We start from the raw sequence: 16,552 nt of genomic DNA on the forward strand, positions 1-16,552 counted from the left end.
AAACATAGCTGAGAGTGGATGTTGTCGCCTCGTCATCACAATGTAGATGATTCCTCCTAATTAGACCCTCTCTGTAGTGCATGCAGCGTTCCGCCTGACTGTTAGCGCCATAGTGTCCGCTCATGTCATCTCCCCATTACCTGCTTCCTATTTAATGTCAAGGCCATTTGATAAAGAGTTGGCTTTACAGATTACTAAGATTACTCTGAAGCTGACGTTTTTCCACTAAAATGCAAACATACTTTTTTAAGTTCAGATGTGCTTTTACTTTTTTGCTTATTCAATCATTTCATTAAGCTGTGAGATGGTTGTGCCGGCATGTAGCAGTACGGTAGTGGAGACCAAATGCTCAAGGTGTTTGAAAGTATCCCGATCTGGTGTGTTCTACCAGTCCCCCCGCTCTGGTGTGTTCTACCAGTCCCCCCCCCCTCTGGGGGATTCTACCAGTCCCCCCGCTCTGGTGTGTTCTACCAGTCCCCCCGCTCTGGTGTGTTCTACCAGTCCCCCCGCTCTGGTGTGTTCTACCAGTCCCCCCGCTCTGGTGTGTTCTACCAGTCCCCCCGCTCTGGTGTGTTCTACCAGTCCCCCCTCTCTGGTGTGTTCTACCAGTCCCCCCGCTCTGGTGTGTTCTACCAGTCCCCCCCGCTCTGGTGTGTTCTACCAGTCCCCCCCGCTCTGGTGTGTTCTACCAGTCCCCCCGCTCTGGTGTGTTCTACCAGTCCCCCCCGCTCTGGTGTGTTCTACCAGTCCCCCCCGCTCTGGTGTGTTCTACCAGTCCCCCCCGCTCTGGTGTGTTCTACCAGTCCCCCCCGCTCTGGTGTGTTCTACCAGTCCCCCCCGCTCTGGTGTGTTCTACCAGTCCCCCCGCTCTGGTGTGTTCTACCAGTCCCCCCGCTCTAGTGTGTTCTACCAGTCCCCCCGCTCTAGTGTGTTCTACCAGTCCCCCCGCTCTAGTGTGTTCTACCAGTCCCCCCGCTCTAGTGTGTTCTACCAGTCCCCCCGCTCTGGTGTGTTCTACCAGTCCCCCCGCTCTAGTGTGTTCTACCAGTCCCCCCGCTCTAGTGTGTTCTACCAGTCCCCCCGCTCTGGTGTGTTCTACCAGTCCCCCCGCTCTGGTGTGTTCTACCAGTCCCCCCGCTCTGGTGTGTTCTACCAGTCCCCCCGCTCTGGTGTGTTCTACCAGTCCCCCCGCTCTGGTGTGTTCTACCAGTCCCCCCCCCTCTGGGGGATTCTACCAGTCCCCCCGCTCTGGGGGATTCTACCAGTCCCCCCGCTCTGGGGGATTCTACCAGTCCCCCCGCTCTGGGGGATTCTACCAGTCCCCCCGCTCTTGTGTGTTCTACCAGTACTCCCGCTCTGGGGGATTCTACCAGTCCCCCCGATCTGGGGGATTCTACCAGTCCCCCCGCTCTTGTGTGTTCTACCAGTACTCCCACTCTGGGGTATTCTACCAGTCCCCCCCCCCCCCCCCGCTCTGGTGTGTTCTACCAGTCCCCCCGCTCTGGTGTGTTCTACCAGTCCCCCCCGCTCTGGTGTGTTCTACCAGTCCCCCCCGCTCTGGTGTGTTCTACCAGTCCCCCCCGCTCTGGTGTGTTCTACCAGTCCCCCCCGCTCTGGTGTGTTCTACCAGTCCCCCCCGCTCTGGTGTGTTCTACCAGTCCCCCCCGCTCTGGTGTGTTCTACCAGTCCCCCCCGCTCTGGTGTGTTCTACCAGTCCCCCCCGCTCTGGTGTGTTTTACCAGTCCCCCCCGCTCTGGTGTGTTCTACCAGTCCCCCCCCGCTCTGGTGTGTTCTACCAGTCCCCCCGCTCTAGTGTGTTCTACCAGTCCCCCCGCTCTAGTGTGTTCTACCAGTCCCCCCGCTGTAGTGTGTTCTACCAGTCCCCCCGCTCTAGTGTGTTCTACCAGTCCCCCCGCTCTGGTGTGTTCTACCAGTCCCCCCCCCTCTGGGGGATTCTACCAGCCCCCCCGCTCTGGTGTGTTCTACCAGTCCCCCCGCTCTGGGGGATTCTACCAGTCCCCCCGCTCTGGGGGATTCTACCAGTCCCCCCGCTCTAGTGTGTTCTACCAGTCCCCCCGCTCTAGTGTGTTCTACCAGTCCCCCCGCTGTAGTGTGTTCTACCAGTCCCCCCGCTCTAGTGTGTTCTACCAGTCCCCCCGCTCTGGTGTGTTCTACCAGTCCCCCCCCCTCTGGGGGATTCTACCAGCCCCCCCGCTCTGGTGTGTTCTACCAGTCCCCCCGCTCTGGGGGATTCTACCAGTCCCCCCGCTCTGGGGGATTCTACCAGTCCCCCCGCTCTGGGGGATTCTACCAGTCCCCCCGCTCTGGGGGATTCTACCAGTCCCCCCGCTCTTGTGTGTTCTACCAGTACTCCCACTCGGGGGTATTCTACCAATCCCCCCGCTCTTGTGTGTTCTACCAGTACTCCCACTCTGGGGTATTCTACCAGTCCCCCCCCCCGCTCTGGTGTGTTCTACCAGTCCCCCCCGCTCTGGTGTGTTCTACCAGTCCCCCCGCTCTGGGGGATTCTACCAGTCCCCCCGCTCTGGGGGATTCTACCAGTCCCCCCGCTCTTGTGTGTTCTACCAGTACTCCCACTCGGGGGTATTCTACCAATCCCCCCGCTCTTGTGTGTTCTACCAGTACTCCCACTCTGGGGTATTCTACCAGTCCCCCCCCCGCTCTGGTGTGTTCTACCAGTCCCCCTGCTCTGGTGTGTTCTACCAGTCCCCCCCGCTCTGGTGTGTTCTACCAGTCCCCCCCCGCTCTGGTGTGTTCTACCAGTCCCCCCCGCTCTGGTGTGTTCTACCAGTCCCCCCCGCTCTGGTGTGTTCTACCGGTCCCCCCCGCTCTGGTGTGTTCTACCAGTCCCCCCGCTCTGGTGTGTTCTACCAGTCCCCCCGCTCTAGTGTGTTCTACCAGTCCCCCCGCTCTAGTGTGTTCTACCAGTCCCCCCGCTCTAGTGTGTTCTACCAGTCCCCCCGCTCTGGTGTGTTCTACCAGTCCCCCCGCTCTGGTGTGTTCTACCAGTCCCCCCGCTCTGGTGTGTTCTACCAGTCCCCCCGCTCTGGTGTGTTCTACCAGTCCCCCCGCTCTGGTGTGTTCTACCAGTCCCCCCGCTCTGGGGGATTCTACCAGTCCCCCCCGCTCTGGGGGATTCTACCAGTCCCCCCCGCTCTGGGGGATTCTACTAGTCCCCCCACTCTGGTGTATTCTACCCGTCCACGCGCTCTACTGTTGTCGCATCGCCGCCTCCTGACTTTGTTGCATGCATGAAAGTTATTTACAGCAATGAAATCCAAGTCAGGCTTTATGTCTTGTAAATCTATAATGTATGTTGTATATAGTATCTGACCCCATCTGCATTGTCAGACGGGTGAGACTTGTTGGCTTCAGACACCGCATCCATCCATGGAAGAAGCTGGACAATAAACTCATGCTCTTATCAGCCTGTGGCTACAGTATAATTACAGCACTGAGAATGTGTAGAAGATACGGAAAGTATAACATCTCTACCAGAAGTAAGAGCGGCCACTCCTGTGTGGTGCCATGGTTTAGGGTGTCTCTGTAGGCTGTTGTGCGCTATTACTATCGAGTCTCTTGTATACACAGACATATACCTGCTTCTCTCTTCAGAACAAGACCGGTTATCACTGTGGACGCCACGATAATCCTGCCGACCACCATCAACATCACCGCTCCGCAGTGCCACGATGGGACACAGAATGTCAACTGTGTTAATGTCACCGTCTGCTTCCGATTTGGTGGCAAACAGGTTCCTGGTGAAATAGGTAAGCAGTATTTGTATTCGCTGTTGATATTGATTCTTATAAGTGATATTTTCATGACTTTTAAAAGGAAAATTGAAGTTGCTTTCTCTACATTTTTATAGAGTGACATTGACTACTTTTAGTACATGTTGGCAAACTGCATTGGGATGAAACTCCCTGAAGCCCGTGACGCCGCGGCATTGTCCCGCTTCTGTAGAGCGCTGTCCGTCGGGCTTGTAGTTTCTTTTCAAGCGTATTCACAAACGAAAAGGAAATGCCACACGAGATGCAGGGGAATAAAATGAACCCCTCGCAAAATATGTCATACCTAACGCAGGAGGAAGTGCGGAACCGATTAAAGAAGATTAAAATCGATAAATCACCAGGCCCAGATGGAATACACCCAAAGGTACTAAGGGAACTAAGTGATGAGATAGCCAGGCCGCTATATCTAATATATCTAGACACTATCAGACCGGTGTAGTACCATTGGATTGGCGCATTGCCAACGTGGTTCCAATTTACAAAAAGGGGACCAAAAGTGAGCCTGGTAACTACAGGCCGGTAAGTCTCACTTCAGTAACGGGAAAAATTTTCGAGGGGATTCTGAGAGACGCCATCGATGAGTACCTCAAGGAGAACAAGGGAATAACTCCTCACCAGCATGGATTCATGAAGGGTCGCTCATGGCAGACAAATCTGATCAGTTTCTACGATGAAGTAAGCTCTAGGCTGGACCAGGGAGAATCTATTGATCTTGTATATCTGGACTTCTCTAAAGCCTTTGACACCGTGCCACATCATAGGCTAATATACAAAATGAGAAGCTCGGATTGGGTGAAAACGTGTGTAAGTGGGTTAAAAAATTGGCTCAATGATAGAAAGCAGAGGGTGGTAATAAATGGCTTATACTCTGATTGGACCACAGTCGCTAGTGGGGGCCACAGGGTTCAGTATTAGGCCCCACTCTGTTCAACATATTTATTAATGACCTGATAGAGGGGCTGCACAGCAAAATATCAATATTTGCAGATGACACAAAATTATACAATATAATTAATGCAACGGAGGACAATGTGCGGCTGCAAACGGACCTGGATAAGCCGGGGGCTGGGGGAGGAAATGGCAAATGAAGGTCAATGTTGAAAACTGTAAGACTATGCACATGGGCAGGAGAAACGGATGTCACCAATATTCACTTAATGGGGTACCACTAGGGAAAAGACCTGGGGGTACTAGTGGGCTGTAGACTTAACTGGGGCAATCAATGCCAGTCAGCTGCTGCGAAAGCTAATAAAGTTTTGGGGTGCATTAAAAGAGGTATAGGGGCGAAGGATGAGAACATTATCCTCCCATTATATAAGGCACTTGTCAGGCCTCACATGGAATACTGCGTACAATTCTGGTCACCGGTGCTCAGGAAGTATGTTACAGCGCTGGAGGGGTACAAAGAAGGGCAACTAAACTAATACATGGAATGACGGGACTGGAATACCCAGAGAGGCACCAAAACTGGGATCATTTACCCTGGAAAAAAGACGGCTAAGAGGCGACCAAATAACCATGTATAAATACATGAGGGGACAATACATGGATCTCTCCCGCGATCTGTTTACACCCAGGACCACGACGGTAACAAGAGGACATCCGCTACGTCTAGAGGAAAGCAGGTTTCATCACCAACATAGAAGGGGATTCTTTATTGTAAGAGCAGTTAGACTGTGGAACTCTCTGCCTGAGGAAGTGGTGATGGCAGAATCCATAGAGGAGTTTAAAAGGGGACTTGATGTCTTTCTGGAGCAGAAGGATATTACAGGTTATAAATCTTAGGTTAATTGTTAATCCGGGTATACAGGCAGGTAGGAACTATTAGGGGTTGATCCAGGGAACAGTCTGATTGCCATTAGGGAGTCGGGAAGGAATTTTCCCCCAAAAGGGCTAATTGGCTTCTGCTCTTGGGGTTTTTTTTGCCTTCCTCTGGATCAACACAGGAGGATAACAGGCTGAACTAGGTGGACATTGTCTTCATTCGGCCTTACGAACTATGTTATGTTATACATACGTGTAACAGTAGGTACAGATAAGTATCTCATGTCTGGAAGTCATATACATACGTGTAACAGTATCTCATGTCTGTGGAGCACATTAGGATTTTATCCGTAAAATGTCCAGAATTTACTCCTGTAAGCTGCAAACACCGAGCTTGTGTCCCAGACAAAGACTAATACTTCCCACCGTTGGCTTTATCTTACAGACTTGATATATAACCTAACTGCTGATGTTGTGAAGCGGGAAAGTGGTCATCAGCCCCGGGTGTTCCTGGTCTCATCCGGGGAGACCGTTGCACACATCGGAGAGAAGCTCCGGCTCACCCACATGGGGCAGAAGTGTGACCGCTATCTGGCACATGTGAAGGTAGGTCGTTACATGGAGTGCTCCAACATCTTACACTAGACATTCACTATCATGCGGGTGAATTGTGCATCAGAATCTAGAAGTACTACATGTATGTATGATTGCGAGGCTGGACAAAGAACCAGGGTGGCCCTTGGTTTAGAATGTTCTGTCCGTTTCAGCCATATTGTCTCCTAGAGTCGTCTGGTGCCTGATTTTTATAAAATTGTGCTCACCCCTGTTTTTAGTATTGTTGTTTTTTTTAGCTTCAAGAGTAACAACATTTTAATAAACCTTGATATGGCATAGGGACATGTCAAAGGTTTTGCCCAATGAGGGTCTGGGTGCTGAGACCCCCACCGATTGCTACAGCGATCCAGCAGAAGCGCTGGCTGACCACTGAGATGGGCTCCATTTAGGGTCTATGAGCTTGCCTTCTAATAGGAGTCAGAGTCAGCACTTCTACTGATTGGTGGGGGTCTCAGCATCCAGACCTCCACCGATCGTCCCTCTGCCATGTCAAAAGTTTGTTGAAGTTGCAGTTATACTTTCAACTGCTTAATATTTAAACTTCCTGAGAATTTCATGTAACATCGGGTGTGTAAATATCATATGCAGAAAGAATGTTACTTCTCCTCATCATCGTGTGGGACATTAACCCCTTAGTGACCAAGCCTGTTTACGCCTTAATGACCAGGCCAAATTTTGCAAATCTGACATGTGTCACTTTAACATGGAAAAACACCAGAAAGGTTTTGCATATCCAAGCGATTCTGACATTGTTTTTTCGCCACATGTTGTGCTTCATTTAGGCGGAAAAAATAGACCGATAGAAATTGTGTTTATTTATTAAAAGCGCCAAAATTGGGAAAATTTTGAAAAAATCGTCATTTTTTCACATTTCCAACTGCAATATCTTAAATATGTGCAAACATCATATAGAAATTTTTGCTAAGATTTATATTTCCACCCGTTTACTTTATTTTGGGCGCACATTGGAAAAACTTTCGTTTTTTTTTAACTATTTAGGAGACGTACAAATTTAACATTACTTTTTAGCATTTTGAGGAACACTTTGTTTTCCTATACCAAGCCAAGATTGGAAAGGCTCATGAGTGTCAGAATAATAGATACCCCCCCAAATGACCTCATTTTAAAAACTACACCCCTTAGTGTATTCACTGAGGGGTGTCATGAGTATTTTGACCCCACAGTTTTTTTTCAGGAATTAATTCAATTTAGAGGAGAAAAAGTAAAATTTCATATTTTTGCAAATCTGTCATTTTAAAGACATATTTTTTTCCTATAGTTTACATGAAAATCAGGATTTACACACCAAAATGGATACCCCTGTTTCTCCCGTGTTCAGAAATATACCCATTGTGGCCCTAATGTTATATCTGAGTCCACAACGGGGCCCAAAATGAAAGGAGTAGTCAGTGTCTTTCAAAACAGAAATTTTGCTTGAAGTCCTTTTAGGCCCCATAGCACACATGTAGAGTTCTTGAGCGCCCAAAACCATAGAAAACCCCCACAAATAACCCCATTTTGAAAACTAGACCCCTTAAGGAATTTATCTAGGGGTGTACTGCATATTTTGACCCCACAGTTTTTGAATGAATTCAAACCAAGCAAAAGGAAAAAATTGTGATTTTCGTTTTTTTGGCAATTCTGTAATTTTAAAAACAGCTTTTTTTGTACAGCACACATATGAAGGAAGACTTGCACCCAAAAATGGATACCCCTGTTTGTCCCGTGTTCAGAGACATACCCATTGTGGCCCTAATCTTATGTCTGGATACACAACGGAGCCCAAAATGAAAGGAGCGACCGGTGGCTTTCGGAACACAAATTTTGCTTGAAGTCCTTTTAGGCCCCATTGCCCACTTGTAGAGTTCTTGAGCGCCCAAAACCATAGAGAACCCCCACAAATGACCCCATTTTGAAAACTAGACTCCTTAACGAATTTATCTAGGGGTGTACTGCGTATTTTGACCCCACAGTTTTTGAATAAATTCAAGCAAAGCAAAAGGAAAAAATGTGGATTTTTGTTTTTTTGGCAATTCTGTCATTTTAAAAACAGCTTTTTTTGTACAGCACACATATGAAGGAAGACTTGCACCCCAAAATGGATACCCCTGTTTGTACTGTTTTCAGAAATATACCCATTGTGGCCCTAATCTTATGTCCGCATGCACAACGGGGCCCAAAATAAAAGGAGTATTCGGTGGCTTTCAGAACATAGATTTTGCTTGAAGTCCTTTTAGGCCCCATTGCCCACTTGTAGAGTTCTTGAGCGCCCAAAACCATACAGAACCCCCACAAATGACCCCATTTTGAAAACTAGACCCCTTAACGAATTTATCTAGGGATGTACTGCATATTTTGACCCCACAGTTTTTGAATAAATTCAAGCAAAGCAAAAGGAAAAAAATAGGATTTTCATTTTTTGGGCTATTGTGTCAATTTAAAAACAGTTTTTTTTTGTACAGCACACATATAAATGAAGGCTTTCACCCCAAAATGGATACCCCTGTTTGTCCCGTGTTCAGAAACATACTCATTGTGGCCCTAATAGACTTACAGGACCCATGGCTAGGCCTACAATGAAAGGAATACCCGTTGGATTTCAGGGTACCACTGAATAAATTTCAGGCCCCATTGCCCACTTATAGAGCCATTGAGCGGCCAAAACTATAAAGAACCCCCTCAAATGACCCCATTTTGAAAACTAGACCCCTTAACGAATTCATCTAGGGGTGTACTGCGTATTTTGACCACACAGTATTTGAATGAATCTAAGCAAAGCAGAAGGAAAAAGTTACGATTTTCAATTTTTTTGGCAATTTTTTCAATTTAAAAACAGTTTTTTTGTACAGTGTACATAGAAATGAAGACGTTCACCCCAAAATGGATACCCCCGTTTGTCCCGAGTTCAGAAACATACCCATTGTGGCCCTAATCTACTTACAGAACGCATGGCAAGGCCTATAAAGGACGGAACACCTGTTGGATTTTAGGGCACAACTGAATAAATTCCAGGCCCCATTGCTTATTTGTACAGAATAAAGATTGACTCCCTAAAAATTCCCCGCTCACACACACTCCGCGCCCTTTTTGGCATTCGCAAATCTTAGATAAAAGTAAAAATGTGAACTGTGTAGTATTTCCGAAGACAGGGGTAATTACGGAGGCTGGTTGGAATGGGCCCATGGGGCAATAAAACCGGGTATCCCCCCCCTCCTCTCATGCTTTTTGGGGGTATTTCATGACCTCAGTGGCGGGTATGGGGTGTAAAAAGTGGCGCTCTGTGAGTCTCCGTAAGCTTGATGAGGTGCGGCGGTCTCACATAGAAGGCGCTCAACAAGGTGCTCCTGGAACTGCAGGAAGGCGAACGTTCCCGGGGCTTCTTGTAAAATACGTATCACAGGTAGCGGTCTAAATAACGCCGGGCTCACGGGGGTGCAGGCGGAATCCGCTTGCGGAGGCCCACAGCGGATCCCATCTGTGAGCCCGGCTGTGACCCTGCGTACGGCTGCGTAATGTACTGCGCATAACTGCCTACTCACACAGGCGGTCATGCACAGTACACCTTTGTTTGTATTTCCCGCACCATCGCTTAGCGATGACGCGGGTACCCACAGCCCGTACACAATGTAGTTGCGTATGGGCTGCGGGTATATCCGCGACCATGGAGCACAATGGGCTCTATGTTGCTGATATCCGCAGTAAAATAGAACATGCTGCGTTCTCTTTTCTGCAAATGGATTACGCAATTCCGACCCGCTAATGTGAGCGAAATTGTGTAATCCAATGCGATTGATCTGCGTAATACCGTGGATCAGAAGCATGCAGAATCCGTAATTCCTATCCGGTCATGTGAGACCGGCCTAAGGTAGATCGCTACCTTTTTATCACGTGATCGGGGACCGCTCAACGAGGCCACCGGTCACTGCTCCAGGCTCTCTGTGACCGTTGGTCGCTGGGAGCAAGGAGATTTTAAGTTTCCTGGGCTCCCTGACTCCTGCGCATGTGTCCGGCTTTTTGCCGGCAATCGCATGTGCAGAATTCGGGAAGGTCCACGGAGGAAGATCGCGTCGGGATTCAAATACGCAGGCCTCCGGTAAAAAGATTCATCTCCTCTCACCGATCGCATCAGTGAGGGGAGATGAAACTTCAAATTTTTTTTTTTACTTTTACGTGATCGCCATTATTGGATAATGGCGAACATGTGACCAGGAACCGCTCACCGCGGACCCCCATTAAATCTCCATGCTCTTGGCTACGTTTTGTAGCCAGGAGCAGGGAGAATTTAAATTATCCTGGCAATCCACAGCTTTTGCGCATGCGCCCGCCATTTTGGCGACGGGCGCGTGTGCAGCTGTGGTAAGGTCCGCGGATAAATCTGGGGGCCTTAGGTACGTACTTTCATCCTCCCTCACGGATATGATCCATGAGGGGAGATGAAACGTACGCTTTTTAAACTTTTCAAAACTTTTTTTTACTTTTTTTTTTTTTACTTTTTTACACTTTTTTTTCACTTTACATGATCACTGTCATCCATTGGATGACAGTGATCATGTCCCCGGTATAATCTCTTTGCTCCTGGCTACACATGGCAGTCAGGAGCAGAGGGATTTTAAATTCCCCGGGGCTCGAGCCCGTCTGTGCACGCGCCCGATGTCAATCATCGGGCGCGCATGCGCAGACGGGGATTCGGGTCCCGGGACATCGGGACACCGCTGAGGACTGGGGGTGAGTATTTTCACCTCCCCTCATGGATCGGATCCATGAGGGGAGGTGAAACTGACTTTTTTTAAACTTTTTTTTAACTTTTTCGCGATCGCCGCTAACCATTGGATAACGGCGATCGCGGTACCGGGGACCGCTCACCGCAGTCCCCGCTGACATCTCCTGCCTCCCGGCTACCTACAGGAGCCGGGAGCCAGGAGATTTTAAATCTCCCGCGCCGCCGGGCCTTCTGCGCATGCGGCTGACGTAATGCCGCCTGGCGCGCATGCGCAGAAGACCGGCTTCGGGCCCCGGAGCGGCAGGAGAGCGGGGAGCAGCGTGCTGGACCTGGGTGAGTAATTTCAGCTGCTCCGATGGATCCGATCCATCAGAGCAGCTGAATCTTTAACTTTTGTGTACTTTTATTTACTTTTTTTGCGATCGGCGCTATCCATTGCATAGCGCCGATCGCAATGCCGGGGGGGTGCCCGAACAGCCCGGGATGACAGCTCCATGCTGTCAGCTACCTGCGGACACCGACAGCATGGAGCTGTCACGTCCACAGTCCGAGGGGCACTATTCTCTGCAGGAAGCATGTTTTTACGTCCTCAGAGAATAGAGCCCACTTCGGGAGGACGTAAAAACACTATGGGCTGGTCGTTAAGGGGTTAAGATGATTCTTGTGAACGGCGCATGTGATAGAAATGTGTTACTGTTTGTAGCAGAATATTGCCTTTTCTCGCCTCCTCCCACGCCGGGTGGAGACACCACATTGTTATGGATAAAGTATTCATTAAACTCCCCCACATGTGCCACAAGAAACCAATCAGAATATTCAGCTGATACTAATATGAAGAAATATTGATACTTTCAAATTCTTATTTCCTTGTGATCAGACAGCATTAGAGATGAGCAAGCATACTCGCTAAGGACAATACTCGATCGACCACTGCCCTTATCGAGTACCTGCCCGCTCGGGAGCAAAGATTCGGCTGTCGACGGCGGGCGAAAGTGGGGAGGAGCAGAGGGGAGATCTCTCCCTCCCTCTCTCCCTCCCTCTCTCCCTCCCTCTCTCCCCCCTGCTCACCGCTGCAACTCACCTGTCACCTGCGCTGTCACCCGAACCTTTGATCCCGAGTGGGGAGATACTCGCTAAGGACAATGCTCACTCATCTCTAGACAGCATGTGTTAGGTGGAGTATAGTAAATATAGAGATGATACATTATTCGCTGTTTTCATTTGTCTGGTTGTTGGTGCGTTTTTATGCAATATTGGTCCTGTGTTTTTAGACCCAACCAGAAGGGATTCATAGAGACAGGAAGAGCAGAAAGGACAGGATTGCAGCATTTAGTCCAGTTCAGTAAGCATTGTTGTGGCTCTGTCATTGTCTGCCAAGCACAGCCGATTACTTGTTACGATTTGTATAAATGTGGCTGTCGGTGTAGTCTGGCATGTTTAGGAGCAGATCATCGAACATTCTAATTGATGAGTGATTGGCCAAGTGCTGTCTGCCTTTTATCGGATCTATATGGCAATCTTAAGGCTAGATACACATCGCCATAAATATGAGTTGCGACTGAGAACTCATGTGGAAGAGAACAGACGCTTGTCCTTGTGCTTTCCGATATAGATGGACAATGCACATTCAGGGGTATCACATGTCCTAATTCTCATCCATCAAATGGCAGCATTCCTTCATGTCAAAGTAACCTTCTAGCAAGTCTTATCAAGCATTGGGAACATTAAACCAAGCCAGACTCCATGCACAGACAGCTGTTTCGGGGTGCTTGCCCCTCCTCAGTGTGCAGCGGGCTTCTGGCTTAGTCTGTGAGGGGCCTATGATGTGGGTCAGCAGTGGTGCCACAACACCTCATCCATGAAATGCATAGGAATAGAGCATACGTTATTTTCAAGTGGACCATAGGAATACATGTGTCTGACCTCATAGGCTGTAATGGGGCCGTGGAATTACTGTATACAGACAACACATGGCCCAATTCCGATGTTGCACCGAACTTTAGTGTTCAGTGTCAGTAGTGGTAAGAACACAGAGGAAGCTGTCCCTTGCACTGTATGCACAAGAGTATAGCAAAAATGTCCTAACAGGTTCAACAGTTTTTAGTTACGTCTCTGCAAGCCCCATTATTATTGGAGAACGGCGCTTGTTGTGCTTTTTTAAGCAATTTCGACAGGCAAATCGAGTAAAGAAGAAATGAAGGTGGGTTGGTGCAATTACTGATGGCGAGGAGTATGCTTAGGGCTGGGCCATGCGCACACCTAGCAGATTATCTGCATGCAGCACGTGAATGGTGGCTCGGATTATCTTGTGGGTTTTGATACAGATTTACCCTTCATTTGTAGAGGTAAAATCCATACTGAAAATCTGTAGCATTAATTGGCATCGCAGGACTTGTAATCTGCGCCGCAGGTTGATTTCCTCTGAGGATTTTTTCAGTAACATGCGAAGGGCATTTCTCAAAATTTCTGCTTCTGTATTACACTGCAGAAAATCCGCAGCACATCCGCCACATGTGAACTAACATGTTGGGACCAGTGCATAGGGGCACAGAAGGTGACCAGGCAACCGGACACCACTACAGACCACCAGTAGAGAGGAGTGTCTGACCAGACTGTTAGGAGGTGTTGGGACCAGTGGATGGGGGCAAACAAGGTGACCAGGCTCAGGACGCCCCCTACAAACCACCAATAGAGAGGAGCGTCTCACCAGACTGTTAAGGGGTGTTGGGACCAGTGGATAGGGGCGCACAAGGTGACTAGGCAACCGGACACCTCTACAGACCACCATTAGAGAGGAGTGTCTGACCAGACTGTTAGGAGGTGTTGGGACCAGTGGATGGGGGCAGCCAAGGTGACTGTGCTTAGGACGCCCCCTACAGACCACCAGTAGGGAGGAGCGTCTGACATGACTGTTAGGAGGTGTTGGGACTAGTGGATGTGTGAGGGCAGACAACCAGATTGTGGAGTTGCAGGAAGATCATTTTCACATTCCCTGTGCATTCTGGGAAGAGCAAAGAATCACTGTAAGCAGAAAGATTGCTGGGATTAGCCGGGTCTAGGAGGACATCACTATTATATAGTATCTTACAGGTTAGGTATCTTCACTACAATTCTTGACTTTTAGAAGTTTGGACGTGACATCAACTGACAACATGGAAAAGGAGAGGAGCCATTTGGTGAGCTGCAGCGTATGCTATATGTTTACAGACCTACCAGAGGAAAAGCTAAGCTTCACTGGCCAGAAATACAAGCTTGTAACTCTACTGGAGGAAAAGGTGCAAAGTCTTCAGGAGAGAATAGCTACATTGTAACGTATTAATGAAGATGAAGATTTCCTTGACAGAATGGAAGAAAGTCTTCAAAATGTTTAAGGAAAAGAAATGTCCAGTGTACCTGCAGAAGCAGAGGAATGAAAGCATGTAACCCAAAGAAGTAGGAGGATCAGGAATCATCCACAACCCATACTGCTCGGGAACCGGTACCAGTTTCTCACACAGCGGGACCCGATACTGGTTCCTGAGCAGAAGGAGAAGGGGGTCCAGCAAGAAATGACTCTACCAACAAAGAACAGAGCAGAGGAGAAACAGGTACAACTAAAAATGACTCTGCCCACAAAGAACAGAGCAGAGGAGAAAGAGGTACAACTAGAAATGACTCTGCCCACAAAGAACTGTGTAGGAAGTGCACAGAGTCCTCTTGAATGGAGAAAAAGAAGTGCTGTTGTGAAGAAGAGGAGAGTGGTGGTTTTGGGGGATTCCCTGTTGAGAGGAACAGAGGCCACTGTCTTCCAGGGGCACAAATCAAAGATGTGTCTGATAGGCTGTGAAGACTCTTCAGTCCTACAGAACACCACCCATTAATACTAATACATGTAGGGACAAATGACATTGCAAAGAAGGACCTTGCAACTACCTGCAGAGACTTTGAAGACCTTGGAAAGAAGGTGAAGGAACTAGGAGCACAGGTGGTCTTCTCATCCATCCTCCTAGTGGATGGCCATGGAATAAGATGGAACAAAATTCTAGAAGTGAACAACTGGCTACGTCGATGGTGCCGTCAGCAAAGATTTGGATTCCAAGAACATGGAGTGAATTACCTATGTGATGGACTGCTTGCTAGAGACGGGTTGTACCTTACAGACAGGTAAGCATATATTTGGTGGGCGCCTTGCTTCCCTCATTAGGGGAGCTTTAAACTAGAACAATATGGTAAGGGAAGTGAAAGGCCAGGTAAAATATACAGCTATTTAATAGATTTGAGAACCTTGATATTAGAAGTGGAAAAAAAGAACAAAGCCAAAAAATTTAGAAGGCAAGTAGAGGAGCAAGAGACCCCGATCACAAACTAAAATGTTTCTACACAGATGCACAGAGCCTGGGAAACAAACAAGGAGAATTGCAGCTCCTAACACAGGAAGAGAAATATGATGTCATTGGCATCACAGAAACTTGGTGGGATGATACACATGATTGGTTACAAGGCTTGAAGGATACAACTTATTTAAAAGAAACAGACCTAATAAAAGGGCAGGAGGTGTTGTGTTATATGTTTCGGAAAGCATTCATCTCCACCGATATTCAAGCTTCAGAGCTGGGAGTTCTGTAGAAACTGTTTGGGTAAGAATACAAGGAGAGAACAACAGTCCAAGAAGGTTGGGAAATATTGCGAAATGAGATTCTCAAAGCACAATTGTTATCAATCCCTAAAAGAAGGAAGAATGGGAAGCATTCAAAGATGCTATAGAATGCTTACAAGATAAAAATGGTGAATTGGTTAAAAATGATGGTGAGAAGGCCGAACTTTTAAATTCCTATTTTCTATCAGTTTTTTCTAAGAAAGTAGATTGAACATCAACTTCCCTGTGCTATTGGGGGAATAAAAGAATGCAGGCTATCTGTAAGCAGAGGAATGGGAAGGGAACACTTAGTTAACAAATGAATTCAAGTCTCAAGGTCCAGATGAATTACATCCTAGGATACTAAAGGAAGCACCGGACGTAATTGCTGAATCACTTGCCATAATCTTTGAAAACTCCTGGAGAACAGGAGAAGCCCCAGAAGATTGGAAAAGGGCAAATGTTGTCTCTATCTTCAAAAAAGGGAAGAAGGTGGACCCAGGAAACTACAGGCCTGTGAGCCTGACTTCTATACCGGGAAGGATCCTTGAACAAATTATTAAACAGCATGTATGCAAGTACTTGGATACAAATGGAGTAACTAACCAGAGCCAGCATGGGTTTGTAACAAACAAGTCATGCCAGACTAATCTAATTTCCTTCTATGACAGCATCACTGACTGGTAGAGATGAGCGAACGTGCTCGGCCCCGCCCCTTTTTCGCCCGAAGACCGCGATTTTCGAGTACTTCACTACTCGGGTGAAAAGTTCTCGGGTGCGCCGGGGGGCGGGGAGAGGCGTGGGGGGTAGCAGCGGGGAACAGGGGGGAGCCCTCTCTCTCTCCCTCTCCCCCCCACTCCCCGCTGCAACCCCCCGCGCCGCCACGGCGACCCCCGAATTTTTTCGCCCGAGTACGGAAGTACTCGAAAATCGCGGTATTCGGGCGAAAAAGGGGCGTGGCGAGCACGTTCGCTCATCTCTACTGACTGGGTTGATCAGAGAAATGCGGTGGATATAGTATAT

The 16,552-nt window shown here is 48.3% G+C and overlaps 1 protein-coding gene across 1 annotated transcript in view; it reads left to right on the top strand.

Annotated features, from left to right (window-relative positions):
* Positions 1-16,552, top strand: part of ITGA9 (integrin subunit alpha 9) — a 508,591-nt gene that overhangs the window by 200,578 nt on the left and 291,461 nt on the right. The window contains 2 exon segments of the mRNA XM_066585284.1: positions 3,637-3,791; positions 6,025-6,185. Coding sequence (XP_066441381.1) covers positions 3,637-3,791; positions 6,025-6,185 — 316 coding nt within the window.

The sequence above is a fragment of the Eleutherodactylus coqui genome, chromosome 12 (assembly GCF_035609145.1).
Source record: "Eleutherodactylus coqui strain aEleCoq1 chromosome 12, aEleCoq1.hap1, whole genome shotgun sequence".
In the NCBI taxonomy this organism is placed as follows: domain Eukaryota; kingdom Metazoa; phylum Chordata; class Amphibia; order Anura; family Eleutherodactylidae; genus Eleutherodactylus; species Eleutherodactylus coqui.